Raw genomic sequence first — 26,936 nt, 5'->3', positions numbered from 1 at the left:
TTAATTTTTTAAAGTCTTTTTAAATAAATTTGTAATATGCTTAGAGCCTACGAAAGAATCTGAAGAAAAATTATGTTTTGTGTTTATTTTAGTTTCAAAGTTGTGTTTTTATTTAAAATAATGTTTTTAGTTTAGTTTCAAAGAAGTTTGCTAGTGCAAGTGGGAACACTTGTGGAATCACATGGAATGGATGTAATATCGATGAAGATACTTTTGCTGCCGTTCTAAATGAGCAAAACCTGGAGGTTGAGGCCTTGTCTTTGCCAGTGTCTAAACTTTATTCAAGCTCTTTCTGCCAAAGTTTAAATGAATTTTCTCTTGTTTCATGCTTCTTCACCACAGCAGTATTTATCTTTACCAGTGACAATTCTACTTGGTCAGCCTTATATGTCATCATGCTCACCAGCAGAATATTGTTCACAGCATCCGTCCAATTCTCCACTATTGACTTGTGATGAGACACCTACTTCACACCAGCAATCTAGTGACCAATCAAATTTAGAGAGCGCAGCAGATGTATCTGAACCAGTATTTGTTCAAGAAGCTTTAGCTCAAAAAAGTACATTTTCACAGTCTTCCAATTTTTATTTGATTAATTTTTATAGCTCTTCTATGTTTAAAATCGACTAGTACTTTTCATTTTAGAATGAATTAAAAAAAAGAAAACCTTCACAGTTAACCTTGTCCATTTTAAATAGACAACTATTTAATAATCAGACATTCAGTATGATACCAAAGAGAATTAGTTTTTCTCCTACACTAATGCTGGAGGAAGCAATTCGTTTTTATGGTGATTTCAAGGATGCTACAGTCAAGATACAAGCAATGTTGTCTTGGATTTCTCCAGAGTCTGGTAACCACACTGACAATATGTTAAAGCTTCAGCAGAAACTTATTTCCAAGAAGACATGTGATAAATTGTTTATGAAAGTGGATGTAAGTTTATCATCTGAACTTTTGAACTTATTTGAATTAAACAACAACATGCATGTCTATGCTTCCATGAAATAGCATACTTTTCTTTTCTGTCTCTTTTTTTTTGTATTAGTTTAATACTTTCACGGAAATAATTTTAAACTGGAATGTGTGTGAAAAACTGGAATGTGTAATTTAAAAATTTTCACAATATTTTTTTGCAATATTATTATTTTACTATTATATTATTATATATTTTTTTAGTATGACTATTGATTTTGAATGATAAGGAGTATGGCATAAGGAGCCAACAGGGTCTTGAGATGGACATTCAGCTATTAGTCAGTGAAATGGTGGTGACTTTAGTAATTGTGTATTATTTATTGGAAACATCATATCCATCTTGTTTTGGGCAGTTGCCTGGTTTTTTTCAAGAGATATATGTATTTGAACAATTTTTTTCATATTAAAAAAGTGCAATGCGCTATAGAACTCTTTTTGAAGTAATGTAAAGTTTGTTTGAAATATATATATGCATGATCCTAAACTACATAATATTATAATATTATGACATTAACTGAGTTCTATGCAAATACTTAACTAGTATTAGTTTGTAATCATTATAAATTATTCTATATATATATATATAGAATATATATATATTCTAAAAGCAAAACTCTCACTCTCTCTATATATACGTATAAATTGTTAGTTGTTACACAACCAGTTACAATTTTTTTATAAAACAGTTTGATATGGAAAAAGACATTAACTGAGTTCTATGCAAATACTTAACTAGTATTAGTTTGTAATCATTATAAATTATTCTATATATATATATATAGAATAATTTATAATGATTACAAACTAATACTAGTTAAGTATTTGCATAGAACTCAGTTAATGTCTTTTTCCATATCAAACTGTTTTATAAAAAAATTGTAACTGGTTGTGTAACAACTAACAATTTATACGTATATATAGAGAGAGTGAGAGTTTTGCTTTTAGTGAATTGCATGGTCATTATAGAAAGAAAAAAAGTAAAAAATAACGGATAACATAACGGGTAATTACCCGTTATCTCAGGTTTTCAAACATAACGGATAACATAACGCCAGTTTTCGTGTTTTATAACGGGTATTTACCGTTATGTTCAATGTATAATTCGTATGAAAATAACATAACGGCAGTTACCGTTACGTTATTTTCATTATTTACGTTTACCGTTACGTTATTTTCATTATTTATTATTTTACGTTATTTACGAATTATATATTGAACATAACGGCTAATTACCGTTATACATTGAACATAACGGTAAATACCCGTTATAAAACACGAAAACTGGCGTTATGTTTTTAAAAAATATAACGGGTAATTTTTTTACTGTGCTCGCAAAAACATCTATCACATCCAGCAAACAGTCACATTCATAAATATTCACACAAACATTCATAAACATACAAATATACACACATACAAGTACAACATAAAAAGATAAGTAGAAAATGGTAACATCAATTGATGAATTTGGATGATTTTTCAAAAGATGATTTAAAAGGTTAAATATACTTGCGCAAACTGAGTTACTAAAGTAACATATTTAATACATGAATCAACTTTTGTTAAAATTTACTCAATAATATTTCTTACCATAAAAATAGGTTTTCTTAGGCATTATAAATTTTCAATTAATATATCAAACATGATAAAAAATAGTTAAATGTCATATTTCCTTGTTTTTGGTGAAGATTATTCTATACCTAAGAAGACATTGTAAAAGTAAGTTTTACTACATCAATACAATTTTTAAAACTACATTTTTAATACAATCTTTAAAACTGTTAAACAAGAACAACATTGTTGATTATTTGATTGAAATATAAGCAATTTGAAATATCAAAAATTACTATTATCAAAGAGACCTAAACATCTTAAATTGTGTAATAAAATTTGAGGTTTAAACTTTTTTCAGGTAACTAGCATGTGTGTAATATTTGATGCAATTTAGAGAAGTAGTACCACAAGCCATTTGCTGTTTAGTTGGAGAATAACCAAATACTTAAAACCTTGAATACCAAATACTTAAAAAAGATCAAGCAGAAAATTTAATCACTGAGTTTCTTAGAATCAATAAATCTTTGAAATTCTTCATTTTAAATCTTTAAAGAAAAAGTAAGATTTTTCAAAAGCTTTTTGTAAAGTTTTTACAGGAATTTTAAGTTAAAAGATTTTCTTCAAATGTTTTAAAGATCCAAAAATATCAAGTCTTAAAAAATTTTAACAAAGTTGAATGTAAACTTCTCAAACCCCATTCAAATGATATATATGAAGACATAAATAATATGTTGATAACATTAGTCAACAAAAAAAAAATTTTATGAGACTTTATTTTAATGACTATTTACTGATTCTTTATATAAGAAAAGTAACTGAAACCTTTGTGCATTTCTCCAAAAAATGGCTTTGGTACTTTTTAAAACAAAATACATTAATACTTATAATCATGAAAGAAGAAAAATGTTTTATTAAGTAAGGTTGGGGATGAGAGGATGAAAGTAAATGGCATTTCACTTTACATGGTTCATAGTTGCAGTAAATGAATTGCAGCAATACAACACTATTTGCGTAATGTTACAAATGACATCTTCCAAAGTGTAAATTGTTGCTCACCAAACAGCCATTATTATTATGCATATTTTATATAGTTTTATAAAATAAATATATTTGAATTATATATAACATATTAACAATTGTATTTAGTTATTACAAAATATTTGGTACAAAAAATTATGAAAGTGTGAAAATGGTGTTTAAGAATTTTTAAGTATAAAAAGTACACCCAGCTAGTGATAAAGGATTTTAAAATGGTGGGAATCCAAGGCACTTATGCTAAATGTACTTGCTGCCTTTACTTGAGTGGACAGAAGAGCAGACACAGGAAACTGCAGTCCTGGCATAAGTGGACTTTGAGATAAGAAAACATAATGTCATAATAGAACTAAATATAGAGACTAAAGATTTATTGCATATAAAAATAGGTTTTGTAAAGCATTTTACTAAAAATCTTCTTCAAGATTCATAGGTAATACAATCAGAACATAATGGGGGATTATACAAGAAAATCAATGCAATCATAGAAGAAACACAAAAAATATCAGTTTTTTGTAAATAAATTCTGCAAAATATCTTACATTCTATGATTAAATCTAAAGATTCTAAACATGAATCTTTAAAGATTCCAAACATGAACAGTATAACCGGACTTGTTTATATTCTTTAAAGAAATAAAAACATACCATTTTTTTTTTTTTTATTCCAAAACCTTTGAAGGTCATTGGAAAAACAAAATTAGAAAACTTATTAATAAATCAATAAATGAAGGCTTGAAAGAAACTTGACTTGCTTCAATTTTGTAATTAGATTTCTAAAAATTGAGGACATCTAAAATCTAAGGTTTCATAAATACTTGAAGATTATTAGGATCATTTTTTTTTTAAGATTTTGAAAATGACAACATTTAAAGTAGGTTACCTGTTTTGAAGATATAAACAAAAGAATTCATTGCAAATAATTGGTAGTTTAGAACTAATAGAAGAAGTTGCAAATATCTTCAACCAAACCCCAAATGTAAAACTAAATAATAAAGTTCTACCACAAACATTTTTCATAAGCAAAAAGTAAAAAAATCAAAAGCAAAAAAAATTATAAAGAGTTTAAGTTAAAGATTTTAAGTATGCTAGTAATTTCAATAACTGTTGGAAGCTTTATTATCTAAACTACCTGGATTTAATTTGCAGCTTGCTAAATGATGGTATAATAACACAACTTTGATTAAAAAGCAAAGCTTTGTTTATTCTAAAAATAAAAATAATCTCAAGAAAACTAAAAATTAACATGAAAGGTAAAAAACCAAACACTTTCAGCTAAATAATAAATTTCAAAAATGAAATTTGTTAATTAGCTTTGAGTATAAAGCAATACTTTATATGGAAAAGTTCTTTTTTGAAAATTTTCAACTCATAAAAAAGTAGTAAATGTTTACCTTTCAAGGCATCGAGCTTGGAGGTTTGACCAAATAGTATTCCATTGCCCATGTGTATAAACCCCCAATTTGCCTCCATTTATTGAATTCTCTTCAATGTAACCTGAATCTGCCATTACCAGTGAACCTTGTTTGATTTGTAGCCTTTACAAAAACAATATCTTAAATCAAGACAAAACTAAAATACCTAAACCACAATCCTATGGAAAAATAGTCTCCTCATGAAGAGTACAACATGGCAAAAGAACAGATTTTCATAACTTTCAATAATTTCTGCAAAATATCATGGTCTAACTCCTATCATCTACAATCAAATTGAAGTGTGAAATGCTCAGTATATTACTAAAAGATCCATTATTTAGTCGAATTTTTCAGGAATACCTTATTTTTCCAAGAGAAGGTCTTAGTTCTATTTTAAACAAGTAAGATTGATGATGTTTCCAACCAACCATATTTAGATCTTGCCATAAAACTGAAACACCCTTTAAAACAAAAATGGGTAAAGTAAAAACTTTAAGCTTTTTTTCAACATAACTTCTTTTATAAAATGATTTTAATGACCTAAAGAAATTTTACCTCTGCAAGTGAATTTCCTGAATACCATAATGCATTAGAAAATGATTCAGAAGGAACACTTGTAGTGGCAGAAACCTTATTAATATTAAAGCTGTTTTAGTTAATAAGTGGTAAGTTATCATTTAATTAATTGTAAAAGCTTTTAAATGCATATACACACATATACATATGTACATTTGTAACTAAACATGAAAAATGTAAAAGGATGAAATTTAAAAAAATAAATAATATGAAAAAAGAAATACCTTTTTGATTTGTATCCCTTTTATTCCAGCTTTGTAAGTTTCGTTTAAAAAATTTATATTCTCATGACGCCATAACACCAAAAAAAATTTTTTTATACTTTGGTAACCAACTACCATTCCAAAATAATCAATTCCTTCATCATTATTAACATGTAGGACTCCTGAGAACTCAACATCACTGTAACGCTGCTTTCCTATAATTTTTAAATTAAGTCAGCCAAAATAGTTTACAGATAATTATTATAACATTTGTGATTCAACTTTTACTTCATTGAAATTTTTTGGTTTTAATAAAACACAAGTTTTATTGTTGATGCTTCAAGTTAATTATTTGATGCTATTGAGAATGCTACTGAATCTTGATTGGCAGAGTTGAAAAACTTAAAAAAGAATAGTTTGCTTCTAGTACAACCTAACTAACAGCGTGAAAAAAAATAGAAAAACAACAACCAAAAAAAAGAATATATAAGTTAATTTTACACAACCAATCTTCTGCAATAAAGTAATAATTTGAAAAATAAACAAAAATCTGAGTTCATAAATGCAATCCATAGTAAACTTACTTTGATTAAAAATGTCATGTTTTGAGTATAAGTGGTTTTTGAATTTTCTTTTAAATCAAAATTAAATAAAATTTTAGTTTGTTCTCTTTTTAAACCTTACAGAAATATCTTTAAAAAATATACCTTTAAAATATATCAACCTTTAAAAAATATGAAAATTTAATTTTCTGAAAAAATTTAATTTTTTTTAATATACTTTTTCAAAATGATCTCTATGAATAAAAACATATATCAATAACATATACCAATAAGAATTGAAGGCCTTAATGTCTTCTGTAACTGTTCTATATCTCTTCCCTAAAAATGTGAATTTAAAAATTAAATTTGTAATTCCATATGTAAGATATTTAAAATCATACTTAACTTATCTAAGATTTTATTAATTTTTACCTTGAAGTAGTAATATTTACAATTAACTTTATAAAACCTTATTTCGGATTCTCCATTTAGGATATGGCTCTGTTGATGATTTTTCTGCAAGATCAATCAAATCATAAGTTTGAAATGAAGTTATTTGAATATTAGCTGAATTTGGGCAAACATCATATTTATCAGCAACTTTATCTCCGTCAAAGTCTTCAAAACATGCATCCCCAACAGGTTTAGCTAAATAAAGTGATTTAATTTGGTATACTTTGCATTCTACAAAACGGGCATTAAACAACAATACTGATAAAAACTCCTTACAATTAACTTGATTTTTTGCATATGAAAAAAAAAAACAACACAAAAAATTTATAAGATATGACTTTTATGATACTTAACATACACTCCATGTCATAATGATTGCTATGTTCCTGTAGTGTGTTCTTCACATACATGCAATTATCAATCTCATTGAGAACACCATCACCATCTATATCTTCATCACAGAAATCACCTAAAATATTTTGAAATAAAAACATTTTTTACAGCAATAGTAACACACCATCAACAATATTTTTCAGTCTTTTTATAAGTAAAATAATAATTTGATTTTTTATTGCCATGTACAATTATAACTCAATAGCTATAAACAATTGCTCTTTTCCTCTTTTTATTTTGAGATAAGAGCCATAGATTCTGGCTCCTCTTATTACAATACGAATTGACAACTGTTTAGTAAAAAATGTTACATACTGTTTTATAAAGAGAAAACATTTGCACCTTTTCCATCTTGATCCGTATCAACTTGATCAGCATTTGGCAAATAGATGCAGTTATCATAATCATTGATTACACCATCACCGTCACTTATTAAAAAAAAAAAAATGATTTTAAATAAAACAATGAAATAAAGAGCTTTGAACCAAGATTATTTTTACAGAAGTAGTAGCCAAAATATTTGTGTTTTTTTTTTGGAAATTTATTCAATAAAAATATTTACTTACAAATCAAAAAATGGAATATCACATTCATCACCAAAACCATTCAAATCGCTGTCCAACTGAAGTAAACAAACAAAACTTTAAAAAAAGTTCAAATTTTTAAACTGCTACCATTTGACAATCTGAACAACCAAAATATAAAAAACAACAACAGAGTGGGTTTATAATATCAAAAAAAAAAAGTGCAGTAGCTTACTTGATCTGGATTGCTGTGTTTATAACAATTATCACACAAATCTCCTACCCCATCTTTATCAATATCAGATTGGTTGGCACTGTGAACATATTTGCAGTTGTCTAAGTTGTTCATAATCCCTATAACAGATTTAAAAATTTATTTTAAAACGTATGTACTAGTAATTATGCACCATGTTAAGAAATCGTTTAATGCTTAGCTTTTGTCACAAAGCTTTATGGTGAGCTCTAACAAATAATAGTTAACCTCAAGGCTGGTATAAAACAAGTTTTTGTGTTTTTTACAAACTTAATTTTGATAGTGCCATTTTAAATTAAAGAAGAGTTTAAATCATATCATCTATTCAAACATTTTTTGGGCAATTCCACTCATGGTAAACTAGCAAATTAAGAAGTTTTTAAACAAAATAAAAATTTGTTTTAGTTTGATTTATTTGTAGAAATTAAATTAAAAGTGGTAAAATAACAGAAATCAACTAAACATTTTTAGTGAAAGCCATCAAAAATAATATTACCAACATACCATCACCATCAATATCTGTATCACAAACATCGCCATCTTTATCATTATCAATATTAGACTGGTCTTCATTTTTTTTATCCAAACAGTTATCACAAGCATCTCCTACTCCATCTAAATCACTATCCTGTTGAAATCTGCTGTTCAATTTAAATGGGCAGTTGTCCTGTAAATAGTTAATAATGTTTTATACTTTAGAAAGAAATAACAGAAAAAAAAAACTTTAATAAAATACAAAACATCTTCATAAAAAATCTTTTAAAAAATCTAAGTAAGTTTGCTAAGAAATCATATTATTTAAATACATTTATGTCTTTAACATTATCATTGTCATCATCATCATCACAAACATCTCCTAATGTATCTACATCAGTGTCTTCTTGGCCGCCATTAGGTGTATATTCACAATTATCCTACAAACAAAAATATTTTTCCATATTTATATTTATTTTTCTAGCATTGATCCTTGCTGCAATTTGAGGTATTTTAACCTTAAAGTTTTAATATGACTGCATTTTGAATATTTTGGTGCTATAAGTACATGCTAAATGTTAAAAGAACTTATTTTTAAATAAATGATCATTTGTCAGATTTTATATCAATTTATTTGAAAATGCATCATAAAGTTGAATTTTAATCTTTAAGTAAATTCACACTTCATCTGGCAAAATGTTATTAAATTTAAAATAATTGCTAAGGACTTCAATAATTATCAAATGTTAAAAAAGAAAATTGAAAATGAAGTCTGGTCTAAATGAAAGTTTGAAAAAAGAAATATTTGATTATTACTTGTTGCAAATTTCAAAAAAAAAAACCTTTATCAAATATAATAAATATTACCATTTCTAAATAAATTTAATAAACCTGACATTTTTAAATGAAGATTTAAAGTTTTTAACTAAAAAACCAAAGACTCCTGTTAATTACAGGTTTTTTAATTCAATTACAGGTAAATTAATTTAAAATAGTAATAAATTCAGTTGAATATACTTATACTTTTCAGTAGGTAATAAACAAATATGAATCCCATTAGAATATTAAGATCAAGACTTAAATAAGCTACTTTTTCTAAGAGAGGTCAAATAAATCACTTACTTCCTTACAAGCAAATGTTGCGCATGCTGCACCATTTGTTGTAACACCATCATAATCATGGTCTTCATTGCAAACAACGCCATCTCCAGCAAAGCCATCATTGCACTATTATTAACAAATAATGAATTAAGATTAAACTCAGCTATAAAGCTTTTTTATTCTAATAAGTTCTTCTTTAGTGCTTAAGAGTTTTACTAAAGATATAAAAAAGGTTTTTTACTTTGCAATAAAAGAGCTTTGCACCAAGGGGGACACAAGTGCCATTTACAGGGTTGCAATTGTTAGTTTTGTTAGATGCACAATAATCTCCTGGCTTGCAACCAATATATCCATTGCCAACAAGTCCTGGATTGCATTTTCCACAAATATAACTGCCCTAGCATATTTCAAAAAAAAAAATTATTCATATCAACTTGCTTTAAAAACTAAAAATAACCTTATACTATGTTTTTTAAAGCTCAGAACTCTTTTTTAATGAATTTACTGATTAGGTAAAACAAACAACTTTTTTATCATCAAGGTGTCAGCATAAAACAGCAGTAAGATGTAAATGATATTTAAAGTCTATTGCTAGATTTACACTTACTGGTGTGTTAACACAAGTAGAATTTACATCACATATATTTACACCAAGAGTGCATTCATCAATGTCAATACACACTTGTCGATTTTGCTTAGCATATTCTAAGCCAACCCCAGCAGATGAAGTACCACTATATCCTGGTGGACAACCTGTACATCTGTAACCAGGAGCCATATTTATACACTCTGTGTTCTCTGAACAAGGATTCATTGTACACTATGATAATTAATATCTAATCTTAAAATTCAGAGCAAAAGATTTATAATAGAAAATAAAGCATAATAACTATAAGGTCTTTAAATAATATTCAGTTTGTAATTACAGTGAGCAAAAAACTAAATGGTACAACAAATTTTTTTTGAAAAAAAATTGTACCTCATTAATATCAATGCATTCCTTTTTATCATTTTCATAAAAGCCATCAGGACAGTCACCACAATAGAAATCTGGGTGTCCTTTCTCATTGACAAAGTTATAACAGCTGACACCTTCAAAACATGGATTGCTCTCACACGCACCTAGTTTTATCCCAAAAAATGTTAACAACGAAATTTTTGTAAATCTTGAAAAGATATGAAAAACTTATAAATCTTAAAATTATTTAGGACTGCTTTTAAATTGCTCAAATGGATTTCCCTTTTAATTTATTCTGTAATATGTTCAAATGTTGCACAACTTGTTTCTTTAATTTACCTCAAATAAAATTATTCTGCAAAACATGTTTATTTAAATTCATATAACAACTTGATTGCATGTGCATGAATGATTCTTAAATAGTAATACTTTAAGTGTAACAACCTCAAATTGGAATTTAAGTAATTTATAAAAAAAAAAACTCATGTAAATTTGATATATTTATGCTTTTAAGTATTTTTTAAGTATTTTACACTTACATGAACCAATAAGATGGCAGGATGAACAAATAGAACAATTTCCTGTTGAATACTCATAAGGTTGACAGTCTTGGCAGCCTAGTTTCATATTTGTGCTTTCTTTTCCTGCACCACAGCATTTACATTGTTCAGCACCACTTGTATTGCTGAACTGTCCTGGGGGACACAACTGGCACAAGCCTTAATGAAAACTTAGCATTTTAACATTTATAACAAAACTCCATTAACGGAAAAAGCAATCAGCAAAATTTAAATGGTTAAAATTTTTGTTAAGGAATGACTTTCCATATAGAAGAAAATTTGGGGAAAATTTGATATGGAATTTTAAGATTTTTTTTTTTTTAACTTTTTTTAACTGTATTTTAGTAATTACTGATCTTTTTTGTTGTTGTTATTTTGTATGTTCCACCTTTATGAGCTTTATTATTTTTGTAAGTTTTATCTATTTTTTAAAGTATTTTATTAAGATTATGGATGCTAAAATTAAACAGTAATTTAAGCAAAATTTTCCAAAAAAATTTTTTTACTTAAAATAGATAATTCAACAGCAAAAAATTCAAAATGGACATTTTCAGTTTCAAGCCATAAACATTTGAACAATTTTGGAGAACAAAAATTAGTAGCATGGTTTTGGTTAAAAGCTGCAAAATGGGATTCCTTATAAACTGCTGATTAATTTTAAAAATGGAAAAAACTTATTTTCTGATCAAAACTCCTATCAAAGTAATTGTGATAGTAGACCATCCATCTTCTCAAGCTTTTCAACTATTCTTAGATCAAATAAAAAAATATGAAAATATTTCAATACTCAAAAACCTAATAGTTTATCAAAAGTAATATGATGTATTAACAAAAATGAAGAGTAATAATAATTAAATAAAAAAACGTTTAATAATTAATTTTGATTCTATTATTAAAATGATTCTATTATTCTTTTAAATATATTTTTTCTAAAAACAAATAATTTAAAAATAAAAAAGAAATGAATGTTTTAAAATTTAAACTTTTTATCTTCTTTTAGTTTTAATTGAACCTGCTGTTGAGAATACTCTTTCAGAAGTTGTTGAGATTGGGAAAATTGTAATTAAAGCGTGATAAAAAACATCCAGAGTTGTAGACTGTTTTTTGAAAGAATTGATGAAGAATTTTGAAGAATCGACAAAATTTATCAATTTGGCAACAATTTTGTGTGTTTTTTTAATCTGAAATAGAACTTAATGCATTTTTGAGTTCTTTTTGCAATTTAACTTGTGATGTCATTTCTAGTAAATCATCTGCATCAGGTGAAGATGAGTTAGCATCATTATCAGTATTAACATGCTCATCTATAAACATTTGTGGATGTATTTGTTTCATAAATTTAACAGTGAGTGAAATTGCCGCATTTTTTGAGGAATATTTGAAATAATGGTTAGATCTTGGTTTATTTCCACTCTGTAAATAAATTATCAGTCATTAAAACTGTATCTCTTCTCTCACCCATTCTTTTTTTGATAGCATGTATCAGTTTTTTAGCTATACTATTTTTCATTGGTTGCAACTTTTCAAACAAACTGTAAACCTCTTCAGCTGTTACTTAAATCAGTAATGGCAGTTTTAACTGGTGCGAGAACATCAACATTTTTTATAGTGCAAAAATATCTTTTTCTGAAATGAGATCAAAGTTCAATTCTATTAAGGATTTGTTAATTTATCCAAAAAGAAATAAGAAATATTGAATTATTACACTCAAGGAATTCCCTTGAGTTTTTGTCTAATTTTTACTTTTTTCCCCATTATTTTAGTTATACTTTGCTTCAAAATAGAATAGATTTTTCAAAATAGATTTTTTAGACATTCTTACAACAGCTCTTAATTTGGTAATAATTTGATAATAATCAGTATTCAATGTCATAGGATTTAATTCTGACTTTGATCAAATACTTATTTTCTTCACCAAAATCTAAATTGTAATCAGAGTACTGATCTTCTGTGGGATCTACTTCTATATCTTCTTACATATCATTATCAACCAAATCTTTGATATCATCAAACATTTTATTGGGAATATTTTTTGGTATATAAAAACAATCCATCACAGCTAAATGCAGCACGTGATTATGGAAAAGACGATTGAAAACACCTAACATTTTGCAATATTTTTTTTATTACGGCTGCTGCATCGTTAGTTGATGTAATAACATAATTTTTTAAGAAAATCTCCAAACTTAGCTTTAACCAAATATTTAATTGTTTCTGCATTTGCTTGCTTAATTATTTCTATCAAACCAGAACATAGCATTCAACTATATTTGAGTCTATTCCAAGCACATGAGCTGTTATATTTACATAATATAAAATAGTGCAATCTGTCCATTCATCCACTGTGATTGCAAATTTACACTTTGTATTTTTTAATTTTTCCCAAAGTTCAATACATTTTTCTTTATAAAAGCTGTTGATACACTTAGAAATAGTTGTTGGAATTTTTGGTATTTTATATTCTTTTTGTTGTCATGCCAACCAGCTTGAGATTTACTCATTGCTGTGACCACATTTCATCAACAGTCGCAACTTTTGACAATATTTCATTTAAAGATACTTTTTTAACAAAACGTTTTTACTTGTAAGCATGAAAACACCTACATTCTAAATTTACAAACATCACCCAGCAATAGCTGAAGAATTATAGCATGCACATCACCACAATAGATATTAATTTAATCTTAATGTCTTATCTTTTACTATAAAAAGAGTGTTTACCATCAGATTACATTGTAATATATTTTCTTATGATTTCATAGGCAATATAATATAAAGGAGGCTATAAACACTTTAAATAACTGAAAATTTCAATATAGCAGTTATAACAAAAGTAATACCTATGCCATTACTGAATGTTCCTGGTTTACATATTTCTTTGATTCCTTCATAGCAATAATAACCTGGAGGACATTTTATGCATTCATTTGGACAAAACTGAAACCAGGAAAAAGAAAATGTTTAAAAACTATTAATGCTTTTTAAAATCTATTTTTCGATTTATTGCATTTAATAAGAATTTCAAATTTGTGTATAATTAACGTTGTAATAATTTTGAGGTGAGATCAAATGTAATCAAGCAAATAAGTGAGTCATAAGGAATCAATCAAAAGTATTTTAATCACAACCAATGGTGGCTGACAATCCATTTGATTGATTTTTACATAACTTGCTGCTAATAGAATAAAGTTTGCAAATGCAAATATCAATCTATACTTATCAGTTCAATGCAATTTTTAAAAAAATCATACTGTAATATTGCACTCAGCATATGTATCTTCAGGACATTTTGTAATTATTCCCCCATGACAGATCTGAAAGAATTACATGAAGTATAGTTACATTCAAAGCAAATGTAAAACAGAATAAAAATTTCACATGACAAAATCTAATCTCAACTTTACTAAATACTTTTACAAAAAGAGTGCAGATGAGCTACATTTTGAATAAACTATTCGTTAAAAGTATAAATTTATTCAAACCTAAGCATTACTACAAAAAAGTGCAAAAAATTACATGACCCTTGGGACATAAAGAGCATTCTGAAGCATAACCATAGGAAAAGAAATGTTTTGTTTCTTCATTCTGAACACATGACTTTTCCGATCCATCACCAGGACAAAAGTAACCAGCTGTGCATTCATAACATTTTTCCACTCCTAAAAATTAAAATTTTCTCATCATTTTTCGTAAACATAGAAAGTAACTTTTGTATAAATAGTTTTTAAAAGAAATTATAAGAGAGTTTAAAAATTAAGAATAGTCTTGTATAACATATATCTCCTTGTTTTTAGAAAAAGCAACAAAGCTTACTAGCCGGGGTTTAGAAAATTAAAAAAAAAAAAGTTGCAATTGAACTGTGAGTTTACATATATGGAAAAAATATTTAAGAGAGATATTCAAAGGAATATGGCTTAATACAAACAAAATTTCTAGTGAAAAGATAAAGTTAAACCCCACCGTATCTTTTTTTTTCTTTGCTGTATATTGTCATATTTGGTGCTATAAAACGGACATAGCCAGTGCTTTCATTTACTGTTACTTTTCCTGTACTGTCACAACTGGGATCATAACTCACAAAAATTCGGAAATAATCACCTCGACGTGGATTACCATTATCAACAGCAAATATGTCTAAAGAAACACGCCATCTAGTTGTTGTATTCACCCAAACTGTTTTGTTTTCAACAAGAAACTCTTTAGCTTCAATAGTAGGTCTAAAAAATAAAATGATTTTTTATATGGCATTTAACTCTTATGTTACATAAACTTTGCTTTTCATATGCAGCATGAAAAAGAAAGTGACTATTATTCAACTGCTAGTAAATTAACCATTTTTATCAAAAAGTTCTTAATATTTTTATCCTGTTGATCAATTTTAGTGAAAATTTATTTTTGGTAATAAAAAATAGAAATAAGTTAATAAGAGTAATTTCTAGGAAAATAAGGAACAAATAGTTCATAAGTTTTATTAAAACTATGATCAAAGAGTTCTTACTTAATTGTTTCCAACTGTTGTTTACTAAGGCATGAAAAGTCAAAAATCCTTACACTTTCTCCCTTGTTTCACTAACAACAAATGTTATTCTCCCATTTTCACCACTATCTAAATCTGTAGCTTCCACTATTAACAATGGAGATAAAAGATTTAGAGGAGGTATAGGACTGAATTCCATCATGGCAGATTTTGCTGATATGATAGGGCAATTATCACTTTGGTCAACCACAAATACCTGTAAAACACAACCTCAAATAATAAAGTAGTAAAACCAGAACTATGTTTATAAAAAGTATGCCTCACAACAGAACTATGTTTATAAAAAATGTCTCACATATCCCAAGTAAGTAAAGTAGTAAAACAGAGGTTAAAATGTTTGAGTTAAAAAAGTACAATATAAAAAACACAAAGTGCTAAAATGAGCTAAATAGTTGAATCCATTTTATAAAAAATTTACAAAAACTCTTCACTTTTCCCTTACTTTGACTGTTACATTTCCTTTTCTTCCATAATTATTTTGTATACTGAGGGATAAAGTGTAGTCTTTCTTAGTCTCATAATCAAGATTTTTATAAATTGTTAACAGAACTGATCTGGTTTGAATATTTAACATAAGTTTTGCTTGTGACGGCAGTGTAACAGAAATGTTAGTGGCACTACTTCCATTCACTTGTGTGACATTAGGACAAACAATTACAGTTTCACCATGAAGAGTTACATTTGGGTAAATTCTTGGAGGAGGTTTTGATTGGGCATCAATGTTAGCCTTTGAATCGTTCATTTTGAAAATAAAATTACCATCTTCATTTCCAGACTCCATAAATATTTTATAAGGATAACCTAAAGACCAATTCATTAAATAATAAGCAAAGGCGTTTTTTTTTATTATCATTAAACTTCAAATTTGCAGTTTTTTGGGCAGAATGATAAAAATTAAAATTAAAAAAAACAAACAAACAACCTGTTTCATCAAACTCATCTGAGACTAAAACATCAGCAATTATACTGTTGACTTGATCGTCTTCTTTTGGGAATGATAAATAATCAATAACTTCTGATTTTGGCCTGAGGTTAGCACCACTGGTGTAGAAAAAAAACTGTGACTTACAAGGGTAACGCTCTACATGAAAGATATCAAAACTGTAAGTAACACCCACTTTCAGATTAAGATAAACTGTTTCATTTTTTAACTCTTTTAAATTCATGCACACTTTTGTAAGCTTATCCACTCTACCAACACTTGGCACAATGTATCCACCACCTAGAGAAAAAGTTTTATTACAAGAGAAATTTTCAAAACTGTTAAAAAATTATTTTCTAATTGATTTAAATGAAATGAATTGAAGGAAAAGTCTATTTTAAGTTAAAATCAGCTGCTTTATATACAGAATAAAGGTAAATTTATTGCTTGTGGTTCAAGATGCTCTTGAGTTATTTTATTTTATTAACTTGTAGTTTCACTAATGAAGCAAGCATTTGAGTTAGCATTTATGAATTTAGATGCTATATTTCAGTAAAAAGATGATTGATAAAATATTACTAAAAAAAGACATCCTAATAAGTCTGAACTTGAAAATCTTTTTAAAAAACTATTCATGACAAAGTCCATTATATACTATTACTTGCATGTATAGGTTTTTTGAAAGTATTTATGAAAAAGTCTGAAGGAGGTGGAGCCTTCTAAAACGTGGTACCTAGATTAATACATGTTTACAGAGAAAGAAATTTTTTTCTCTAAGTGAAAACTTTGCATATAACATAACATTTCTGACCATAATTTTATAAAAAATATCAATCTTAAATCTAAAGCTGAAAAATGGGAATTGTAAACAATAATAAAGTTAGACTATATAAATTCAACACGAAGGAAAAAAAGAGAGCATCATAAATGACATTAAGCCTGATAATAAAAAAGAAAACTTTATCACTAACTACATTTGTTGTACTTTTTACATTTTTAGTATTGCTGACTCATTATTTAGGTATTTTTAAAAATTTTGTTACTACAATAATGATGGCTGCTTGTACAGAATTTCTCAAAAATGTAAATATATATTTTTTTACTGAATATAAAAAAGCAACACAAAAAATAAATAATTATGTAATTTATACAAACCTGTAACATTTTTAAGTTCAAATGACTTGCACTTGACATTGTAATTTAAAACATCTTGCTTCTCTGACATTACACTCAAAACTAAAATCTGGTTTATATATACCCAAAGATCTTCTCCCCCACCAAACTGAAAGCGCTCACCACCAAAGTATAAAAGGCCAATTCTAATTGCACTTGTGAAACTAAAATGTAAATTTTAAAAAACTTTTAATTTATATTTAATTTTTACATTTTTTACAGTTTTGAATTCTTTTTTGAAATTTAGAATCCATATTAGAGTTCACTTTAATTTAACTAATTCAGAAATTGTAAATTGTAAAAGAATTGAATAAAGTAATAACTTACAAAAATTCTTCATAATTAATTTTTAGGCAAAAAAATCAGGCAATAAGTAAGAGCTAACTTCAAAATCATTAATTTGTTATTATCAATAAAGAAAGTATCAAATCAGGAAAATTAAAATTACCCTTGATTTAAAAGTTCTTTTCCAGTGCAATCTTTTTGCCCTTGAGCAGAAAACCCTCTATCATTTACTGGCCAATAGTTATCATCCCAGAACAGATAAAAATTTTTTCCTGTGATATCATCAATACTAGTTTTTTCTGATAATAATGTAATTTTCCCAGGTAGTGTTTTGCTTTCTTTATATGCTGAGCGAAACCAGTTTTTAATAACAAAGTTTTCTTTAGGATCTCGATTTTTTAGCCAACTTTCAAAAGGACTGTTGACAAAAATGGGACAGCAACCATTTTCTTCATAGTTAGGGGCGCTGAAAGCAGACTCAAGTTTCCTGTAAATTTAAAATTTGGTTACTTTTATTATGGTTATTGTAAATTTGATTATTTTGATGCTGATAATGATAGAAGATGTAATCCACTAAAAATGTGCTATTTCTTCTATTATCATTAACGTTTTTGTTAAATTATTCTATTTTATATCTTTCTATAACCTTTATTCTATATTTCTAAATGACAAAGTTTTCAACCCTTGATAAGTATTAGCGCAAACTGTAAATCTTGAAAATTTAGGATTATTAAATTATTTATAAGGATACAAGTTTATTCAAAGTAATTTTAAGTTTGATACAAATGCAATTAACATATATATAGAAATTTTACTATCTAATCATTATTAGTAGTTAAAGTGAGTTCCAAGACTTATATATATAAAATTGTAAATTATCTTTTCAGTAAATCAGTTTTCCTGAACACAAAACAGGTCAATCAAGTTAAATAAAAACTCTCCATTGGCTCTAATGCAGTAAAGTCACCATAATGGTGGACCATATTGTTGGACCAACAAAATTTTTTATTTTATTTTGATTTCTAATAATGAGTTAACCTTACTTTAATCAGTGGAAAAGAAGTTGTAAAAGTTGTAAAAGTGTAATACTTTAACTTAGGCTTCTAATGATTTTGAGGTGCCCTAACATGGTTTGAAAAACATATAATCTTTAATAAATGCGTACAGCTATTCCCATTTATTATATCAATATTGACTACATCATTGAATTGGTTTTGGTAAGAAGTGAATTATTTGAAAACTAGTTTTTTCCAAAAAAAAGTGTTGAATGAGTAAAATGTGAGGATGAAGATGATTTAGTTGAGCTTTAATGTGTTAGGAGAATTGAAATATATATTTTTTTTTAATTGAAATTTCAATTTCAATCAAAGCAACTACTTCAAAAGTTAAAGCTGTTCTGTTTGCAGTTTGTGCAGCGAACTTTTGTATAAATTTCATAATATCACCATAACTTACAGATGTATTTTAAAAAGAATCAAAGAAACTTGACATAAGCTTCAATTCATATTGTCTTTCAGTCTTGTGTTTGCAGCCCATGAAGAGCATATGAAACTGTAAAACTATTTAAAACACAACAAGAACATGACAAAATGAAATATAGGTTACAGTATTTTAAAATAGAAGGTCATCACAAGCTTTTTGACATTACAACATGAGAGTGTGAATTCAAGAAATATAATTGTGTTAAACCTCAGAAAGTGCCTGTCAACAAAAAAGAATTCCTTGCCAATCAGACTCAACTAATGCTAAGGGCTAACATAAAGAGCCCATAGCTAAGTAGAAAAATCAGTTGGCACCCAAGTTGCAAAATGTTGATAATATGGCAAGAAAGCCTTGCAAATGACATAGGTTTGAAAAAAAAGTGACACGAATTAGATGATATTATAAATTCAATATTGACAAAATTATGTGTCAGTTTATTGTGAATGACACAGAAAAGAGTTTTTTTTCAAGATTAATAGTTTTTTTTATCTATGATTACTTTTTCATTTAAGGTGGATTACTGCTGCCAACTGCATGCTGTATGTAAACATTTTGACTCAATGTCTATCTAACAATTTGATTATTTTAACAAGATTCTGTAAGCAGAAATGTGATTCAATCCAAAGCTTGAAAATATTTTCTCTGTCATTTATTTCTGATTATATACAAATCAAGATATTTTTCCAAGAAAGTTATAGAAGTTGTTGATTCAGTAATTAAGCCCACTGGCTGCTACTATTATTATGAGAATGTACTTCTAATAATGTTGAAAAATGAAATTTAACACAAAAGTTATCAATTCTTTTCATATCAAATTTGCTAAGAACTTTTCAAATCACATATATGAACTTTTCGGCTGAAGCTGACATTCATTTAATTGAATGCCAAAACACGTTGATCACAGAGCCAACACCTCTTACTAACATTGCTGTAAGTCATCTAGAAGTACACAGTTTTTTACACAGAATTGTAATTTTATGGATGTAAGTGTAATAAATAAATGCTACTAATATTTTGTATTCTATAATGAAAAAAACCAACATTGTAATCTACCAATAAGTATATAAACTGAGTAGATTAAAACCTGCATAGATTTAAACATTATGAACTGTAAATGTTGAGAGGAATAAATATTCACAAGCTTAAAATATATCAAAGATTAATCAATAAAGCAAAGCATAAAAAGATGTTCTTCAACTACAACAAAAAAAATTCAACACTGTTGTGGAGCCTCATTATTAATTAGCTTTTTATAATCTCCTATTGCAACATATTTGGAGTCCATTTAGCAACTTTTTTTGTTACAAATCAGTACAAAAATAGTTGGAACAGAAAAATGTTGGAATGGAAAATTTATAAAACAGAAAAATCTCAAAATCAAAATATGGAAATCACTAAAATATTAAGATGGTTTCATGGTATTATTTATTACAGCTGACATTTTTCTGTTCTGATGTTTTTCTGTTTTAACATTTTATGACATCTTTCCAACTGACAACTTTTAATTGTAACTTCTTTTCTTTAAGAAATTTTTCAACTGAGACTTGTTGTAGCAGTTCCACTAATATTCATTTTTGATAAAAAAAAAAAAAAAAAAACTTGGTATAATTCATGGAATTTAGAAGCAATCATAAAAATTAGGCAGTGACTGTTTTTAAAAATCAGCTTTTTTGGTGAAGTTGATACCGATAAACAACTTACGAAAAATCATAATAAGTAACTTCAATTTCGATTGTTCCAACAACGGTAGTGTCTAGTGAAAAGATATAACAAAATGATTTATTAATTAAAATAAAAAAATCTTAATTACAGTAAATATTTTAAAAAGTCAAAAAATACATTTTTTTGTTTATTTAATATATATATTTTTAAATGAAACTCACTGCATTTTTCACATTGGGTGTAGCATTTAAAACAACAACCATCAGAAGAACATGTTCCTGGATAAAGTGCATTAGATGCAACAGAATCACAATCATCTTTTTTACACAAACCTTTAAACACTTGCAATCTTTCACACTCATATTTTTCACCATTTGAACACAGGGATGCCTTGCCTAATAATAAAAAAAGATTTATCGTTGATTTTAACTTTTCTTGCTTCTAATTTAAAAATTGTGTATTTAACAACCTCACTACTAGAAACAAGATTGATTTTTTTAGTTTTGTTATTTTATGACCAAAATCCTAAACTCTTTATGGATACCAACTTCTGTTGAACCATTTTTTTTTTTTTTTCAAAAATTTTAATTATCTTCACTGAATATAAACATAAACATATAACATAAACAGATCATAACAGATACTTATAAACAAAAATAAGCTTTTAGGTTTAAGTAAAATAAAAATGTAAAATAAAATACAGTAGAAAATTATGTAGCTAATGATGTAAATAATAATGTTAAAATTCTTTCATTGTTTAACTAAATAACAATATTGTTATCAATAATGGGGTGAACTTCTTTCTAAGACTAGCAAAAGCTTTTAATGTCTACTTATGCTAATAAAAAATCAATCAAATTTAAAAGTTTTAGCTACTTTTTACTAATAGCCAATGATATTTTTTATTTTTAGTAGTTTTATATTACTTATGGCATTCTTAAATGTATTTTTCATGACTTTTTTCAATGTAGTAATAAATTGAAAACAAGTCATATAAAAGTTGTCATGATAAATTAAATAATTATCATGCCTTAATATGAATACCAATCAAAATTATTATATTTATATACTAGTATATAAATTGTATATATGTTATTACATATATTTTAATATATACATTTGTATTATTGTATATATGTTATTACATTTTTTCAGATTGTTGGAAAAACTCATTAAGTCAAAAATATCTATTTTGAAATAATATATGATAATCAATTTAAACTCTAATGTTTTAAATAGACAAAAATAACAACATTATTGTTTAAATTATATTTAAATTATTATTATTTTTTTTTTTAATGGTAACTATACATTTCTAAATGGATAATTTAACAACCATTAATTGAAATAATAGAGACCAGTTTAGTTAAGTTTTTACAGACTACATGGATAGTTTTTGACTTAATTAGAAGATATAAATATTTTTTACAAAAAAAACGACTTGTTACTTGACTAAATGAAAACTTCCAAAAGAAAATAGACAACAAATCATTAGTTCTGCATAAAGTCTTATTTTCATAAAAAACTTAATGAGGTTTTTTCAACCAGCCAATGATATATTCTGTAAATACTATTATATATATACATATATACACACACACACACACACACACACACACACACACATATATATATGTATATATACATACATATATATATATATATATATATATATATATATATATATATATATATATATATATATATATTTGCATATAGAATATCATAGATCCTTAATATAATATTTCACCTTTACTCTCTTTAGTTGATACTTCAACGTTTCGTGTACGTGCGCTTGTTACATTAACTTTGTTCAAGGTGTATGTCATAGTTAAAGAGCACTTATAGGTGCGACCTGGTAAAACCTGTTCACCTGATATTGTTATTTCCTCTTTATTTTCAACTGAAGCTAACAGATCAAAGATAAAAATCTATTTAATATAAAAAATATTTTAGAAGTACTATTTACAGGCTTATTTATTTGCCTTTGTTATCATTTATAGTAATAAAATTAGGTTTCAAGCTTTATGTTAATGCACTATGCTTAAGAATAAATAGTCTTGTAAAACTTAGTAAAAAAATTAAAAAGTTCAACACACATCAGACAAATAAGGATAAAGAGAAAAAAACTGCATATAGAAAAAAACATCAACCTACATAAATAAAAAAGGCTTTGTGTAATTATTATTGCTCTTATAAGATTAAAAATATACAGACAATTAACCTTTTAACAAAGGAGCTTTTAAATCATCTATTAATAGGCAACTTGCTTCAAAGTAAATCTTTTCAGCTCGAGAAATAGATTCATTACCAGCATGCAGTACCTGTGGTTTCTTGTAGTTAATTTGAATTGTAAAATCTTGAGGTGCTGTAACATTGATTTCAGTTGGATCTATATTTCAATAAATAAAAACAATATATATATACTTATGTATATAACAAAATGATTTAGAATCTGAATCTGAATAAAAAACCACGAAAAAGTTTAAACTCACTGCAAATGAAATAATGTTTGTTATTTACAATATCGTTTCTTTTATCACGATCAAACTTGTTAAAATTGAGCAGCATTTTAGGAGCAATGCATGTAGCTGAAATACTTGTGGGAGGTTGACTTATAGTTTTTCGATCAATAAACTTGATAATTGTTGTATACCAGTTGCAGTCACATTGAAGTTTGCTGGTATCCAATTGGCTAAAATAAAATTCATTAGATATATATAATATAACATACAGCATTATTTTAAATTGATTAAAAAAGAACTTGAACTGTCATACTTTTTGACAGGTTTTGGACAAAGTATGATGACAGATATTTACTGATATGGTTTTATTTTTTATTACTAGGTTAAAAGATAAGGTAATCATTTTTCTCATAAAGTAATGAAGTGCTATTATTTCAATAAAAGTATCCATAAAATAAAATTTGCCAGATTTTTTACATAATAGATTAGGCCGTGTATGATTAAGTATGTTCAAATGTAGTAACGAAGAATTAATAGCAGCTATATGCTAAATAAAATTTATCAGTTATAAAATGTTTTTATTGGAATAACCAACAAAAAAACCTTTAAAGCTATAAAAGTTTCAATAAAATAAAATTTTTTTAGAAGTTTCTCAACATAGAGTTAAATTTTTATTCAATAAACCAGTGATATATAAAAATATTTCATTATTCTGTACACACAAAAAAAAAACTTTCAGGTTGTAAAGTTTTTCAAAAAGAATATCAAAAATTCATATTATAAAAAAAAATTTAAAAATTAAAAAAGTAATTAAAATTAATTTTAACTCACAACACAGACAAATTAGGAAGGTTGTTACCAAACACATCAGGCTCAACTGTTTCAATACCACGCAATTTTCTAAACATTAGCTTAGAACTTAATGATCATTTTAATCAAACTCAAATTTAAAAACATACTTCCAAAATGATTTCTTTTTCTGTTACATAAGTACATTACTTTGTTAGCAAATTACTACAACTTTATTTTACTATATTAGTATACTAAGGTATAATTTAAAATTATAGATAAATCATAATTTTACCTAAACATTCATCTATGTTCAAGTACATGGTCCAGAGTATCAGAAATTTTAACTTTAAAAAGGGCACTTGAATTATAAATCACAAATTTTAGAGCACTAAAATCAGTGTAACTCTATTGGACAAGATAAATCAACATAATGGAGAGGATAGAATACAACAAAAATTAAAAAATCTTTTTTGTTTATTTTTCTGAAATTTTGATAACAGACTATTGGTCCTTCAAAATTAACAAATCATTTAAAGAGAAATAGATATAGGAAAGTCATGATTGTCACATTGTTTTGACCAAATTATTAGTCGAAAAACAAATTCATTACCACTTTTTCTAAAAATTTGTTAAAAAAAAGGGAAAAATCACAAAGAAGTGGTCACTAAAGAAAAGAATTCAAGAAGAGCATTATAACTTATGGCAAAACTTGACTGTTATTAAGTTACAATATCAACAAGTTTGTAAAAAATGACAAAGTTAGAGTGTGTCACAGTTCACAGTTAGAACTTTAAAGACAGTTTGTGACTAAACATCTAACTAAAGCCATCATAAAATTCCCGTATTTGCCTGAACTTGCCCTTGTAACTTACATCCTATTTCTAAGAATTAAAAGAAAATAAAACATTTTGTAGTAATAAATGTTTCTGCAACTTACAACTTTGATAAGTAAGGCAAAAGTTGTGTGAATTTGGGAAGATGTTCAATATCATTTCCAGGACCTGAAGCATCACTAAAAGAATAAAAATACAAAACATAAACATTTATTTACAAATTTATTTTCTACTAATTTTACATGTCATCAATCAAATAAAAAAATCTGGAAAAGATAGAAAAGGAAATTTTTATTTCAAAAAGAACTTACAACTCGTCAAGTTTTGGTGATAGACTATCAAAAACAAATAATCCATCTTCAAGAACTTGCAAAGCATTTTTTGATATAACTCTAAAAGTAAAAAATAAGATAAAAAAATCAATGCACATTGTTCATTTTGTTAAATAAGAAGTAGTTCGATTAATCTTTAAGTTTTTTTTCATTTTTCTAACTAGGTAATACTATTTTTAAACCAGATTTTCATAAATTTATTCAAATTAAAAAGGTTAGCATAAAATTTAAACAACTTACATATTTTCAAGTAGAATATTTTTACGAAACAAGTCTTTCTCAAGCACTTTAATTTTGTTTGTAGATATATCACTATTAAAGGAACACAAATACACAAAATATTTGCATACTTATCAATTTATAATGATATTATAAAATATATCATTACCATTATTTACATATACATACATACATACATACATACATACATACATACATACATACATACATACATACATACATACATACATACATACATACATACATACATACATACATACATACATACATACATACATACATACATACATACATACATGTATATATATATATATATATATATATATATATATATATATATATATATATATATATATATATATATATATATATATATATTAAAGTATACATTTTCTGATCAAATTATTAGCCCTCCTTATCAATTACTTTCTAAGAATTTAGTATAAATTTGTTGTTCAAAATTTAATTCTAATATAAGTAGAAAAATTAACTAAATAATCAAGGAAACTAAATAATGTAGATGGTTAAATGTTTATTTGAGAAATTAAATTACATAAAGTTAAAAAAAAACTTTCTTTAAACAAATCTAAATATTCTTTTGTCAGTCACAGAAAAGTTAAAAATCTTGCATCCAATTACTAAAAGGTGGTAAAAAAGAAAGAACTAGGGAGAGCTAAATTAAATACTCAATGTTAACTATGAGAAAGGAGTTTGGCAAAGCATTACAGTATAAGGTTCAAGTTAAAAATGATGAAGAAGTAGGACTCTAAAAAAAAAAAAAAGGATTATCCATCCGGTGACCACTGTTTTGATTTTAAAAAATTATACCTAAACACCTTTTGTAAATGTTTTTCACAGTTTAAAAAGTTTATTTGTTGTTTTACAATACATTTTTGAAAGTTTGCCAAAATAGAAACGTGAAATTAAAAAACCATGTGGATACAACATTTAATGTTTAGGCTGAAACCCCTAATTATTGAAATGATGCTAAAAATGTTATAACTTGATAACTCTAAGGATCATCTAATTTAATAAAAGTAGGAATACAACTCTATAATATATCAATAAACATTGGTGAAATATGCTTTTCAAATGTTTGAAATTTTTTTCTTTAGTTCGGTTCTTTCTTTTAAATTTGAAAATATATTCATATGCTCTTATATTGTGTAAATATGTTGTATTTTTTGTATAAAAT

The 26,936-nt window shown here is 26.2% G+C and overlaps 1 protein-coding gene across 3 annotated transcripts in view; it reads right to left on the bottom strand.

The window, feature by feature from the left end:
• LOC145184966 (uncharacterized) overlaps positions 1-26,936 on the bottom strand; it is a 59,358-nt gene that overhangs the window by 3,915 nt on the left and 28,507 nt on the right. For all 3 annotated transcript variants that reach the window (XM_090092879.1, XM_090092881.1, XM_090092882.1), the window contains 37 exons: positions 25,742-25,813; positions 25,481-25,561; positions 25,274-25,348; positions 24,376-24,444; positions 23,575-23,774; positions 23,304-23,471; positions 22,830-22,988; positions 21,301-21,474; positions 21,119-21,170; positions 18,099-18,422; positions 17,633-17,814; positions 16,478-16,777; positions 15,998-16,356; positions 15,570-15,751; positions 14,979-15,235; positions 14,535-14,677; positions 14,270-14,332; positions 13,859-13,955; positions 10,998-11,177; positions 10,480-10,622; positions 10,108-10,320; positions 9,742-9,897; positions 9,522-9,626; positions 8,732-8,839; positions 8,430-8,592; positions 7,908-8,026; positions 7,715-7,770; positions 7,491-7,576; positions 7,114-7,224; positions 6,772-6,950; positions 6,590-6,641; positions 5,782-5,975; positions 5,537-5,611; positions 5,342-5,442; positions 4,961-5,104; positions 4,699-4,773; positions 4,450-4,551 (listed from right to left, as the gene is read on the bottom strand). In XM_090092879.1, the coding sequence (XP_089949005.1) occupies positions 4,450-4,551; positions 4,699-4,773; positions 4,961-5,104; positions 5,342-5,442; positions 5,537-5,611; positions 5,782-5,975; positions 6,590-6,641; positions 6,772-6,950; positions 7,114-7,224; positions 7,491-7,576; positions 7,715-7,770; positions 7,908-8,026; positions 8,430-8,592; positions 8,732-8,839; positions 9,522-9,626; positions 9,742-9,897; positions 10,108-10,320; positions 10,480-10,622; positions 10,998-11,177; positions 13,859-13,955; positions 14,270-14,332; positions 14,535-14,677; positions 14,979-15,235; positions 15,570-15,751; positions 15,998-16,356; positions 16,478-16,777; positions 17,633-17,814; positions 18,099-18,422; positions 21,119-21,170; positions 21,301-21,474; positions 22,830-22,988; positions 23,304-23,471; positions 23,575-23,774; positions 24,376-24,444; positions 25,274-25,348; positions 25,481-25,561; positions 25,742-25,813 (5,319 nt within the window). The remainder of the gene's footprint in view (positions 1-4,449; positions 4,552-4,698; positions 4,774-4,960; positions 5,105-5,341; positions 5,443-5,536; positions 5,612-5,781; positions 5,976-6,589; positions 6,642-6,771; positions 6,951-7,113; positions 7,225-7,490; positions 7,577-7,714; positions 7,771-7,907; positions 8,027-8,429; positions 8,593-8,731; positions 8,840-9,521; positions 9,627-9,741; positions 9,898-10,107; positions 10,321-10,479; positions 10,623-10,997; positions 11,178-13,858; positions 13,956-14,269; positions 14,333-14,534; positions 14,678-14,978; positions 15,236-15,569; positions 15,752-15,997; positions 16,357-16,477; positions 16,778-17,632; positions 17,815-18,098; positions 18,423-21,118; positions 21,171-21,300; positions 21,475-22,829; positions 22,989-23,303; positions 23,472-23,574; positions 23,775-24,375; positions 24,445-25,273; positions 25,349-25,480; positions 25,562-25,741; positions 25,814-26,936) is intronic.

The sequence above is a fragment of the Hydra viridissima genome, unplaced genomic scaffold, assembly GCF_058129835.1.
Source record: "Hydra viridissima isolate aposymbiotic clone 2 unplaced genomic scaffold, HvirCarnegie_v1 scaffold_7, whole genome shotgun sequence".
NCBI lineage: Eukaryota > Metazoa > Cnidaria > Hydrozoa > Anthoathecata > Hydridae > Hydra > Hydra viridissima.
The sequence above is the reverse complement of the archived record's forward strand: the minus strand, read 5'-3'. Positions and strand labels throughout refer to the sequence as shown.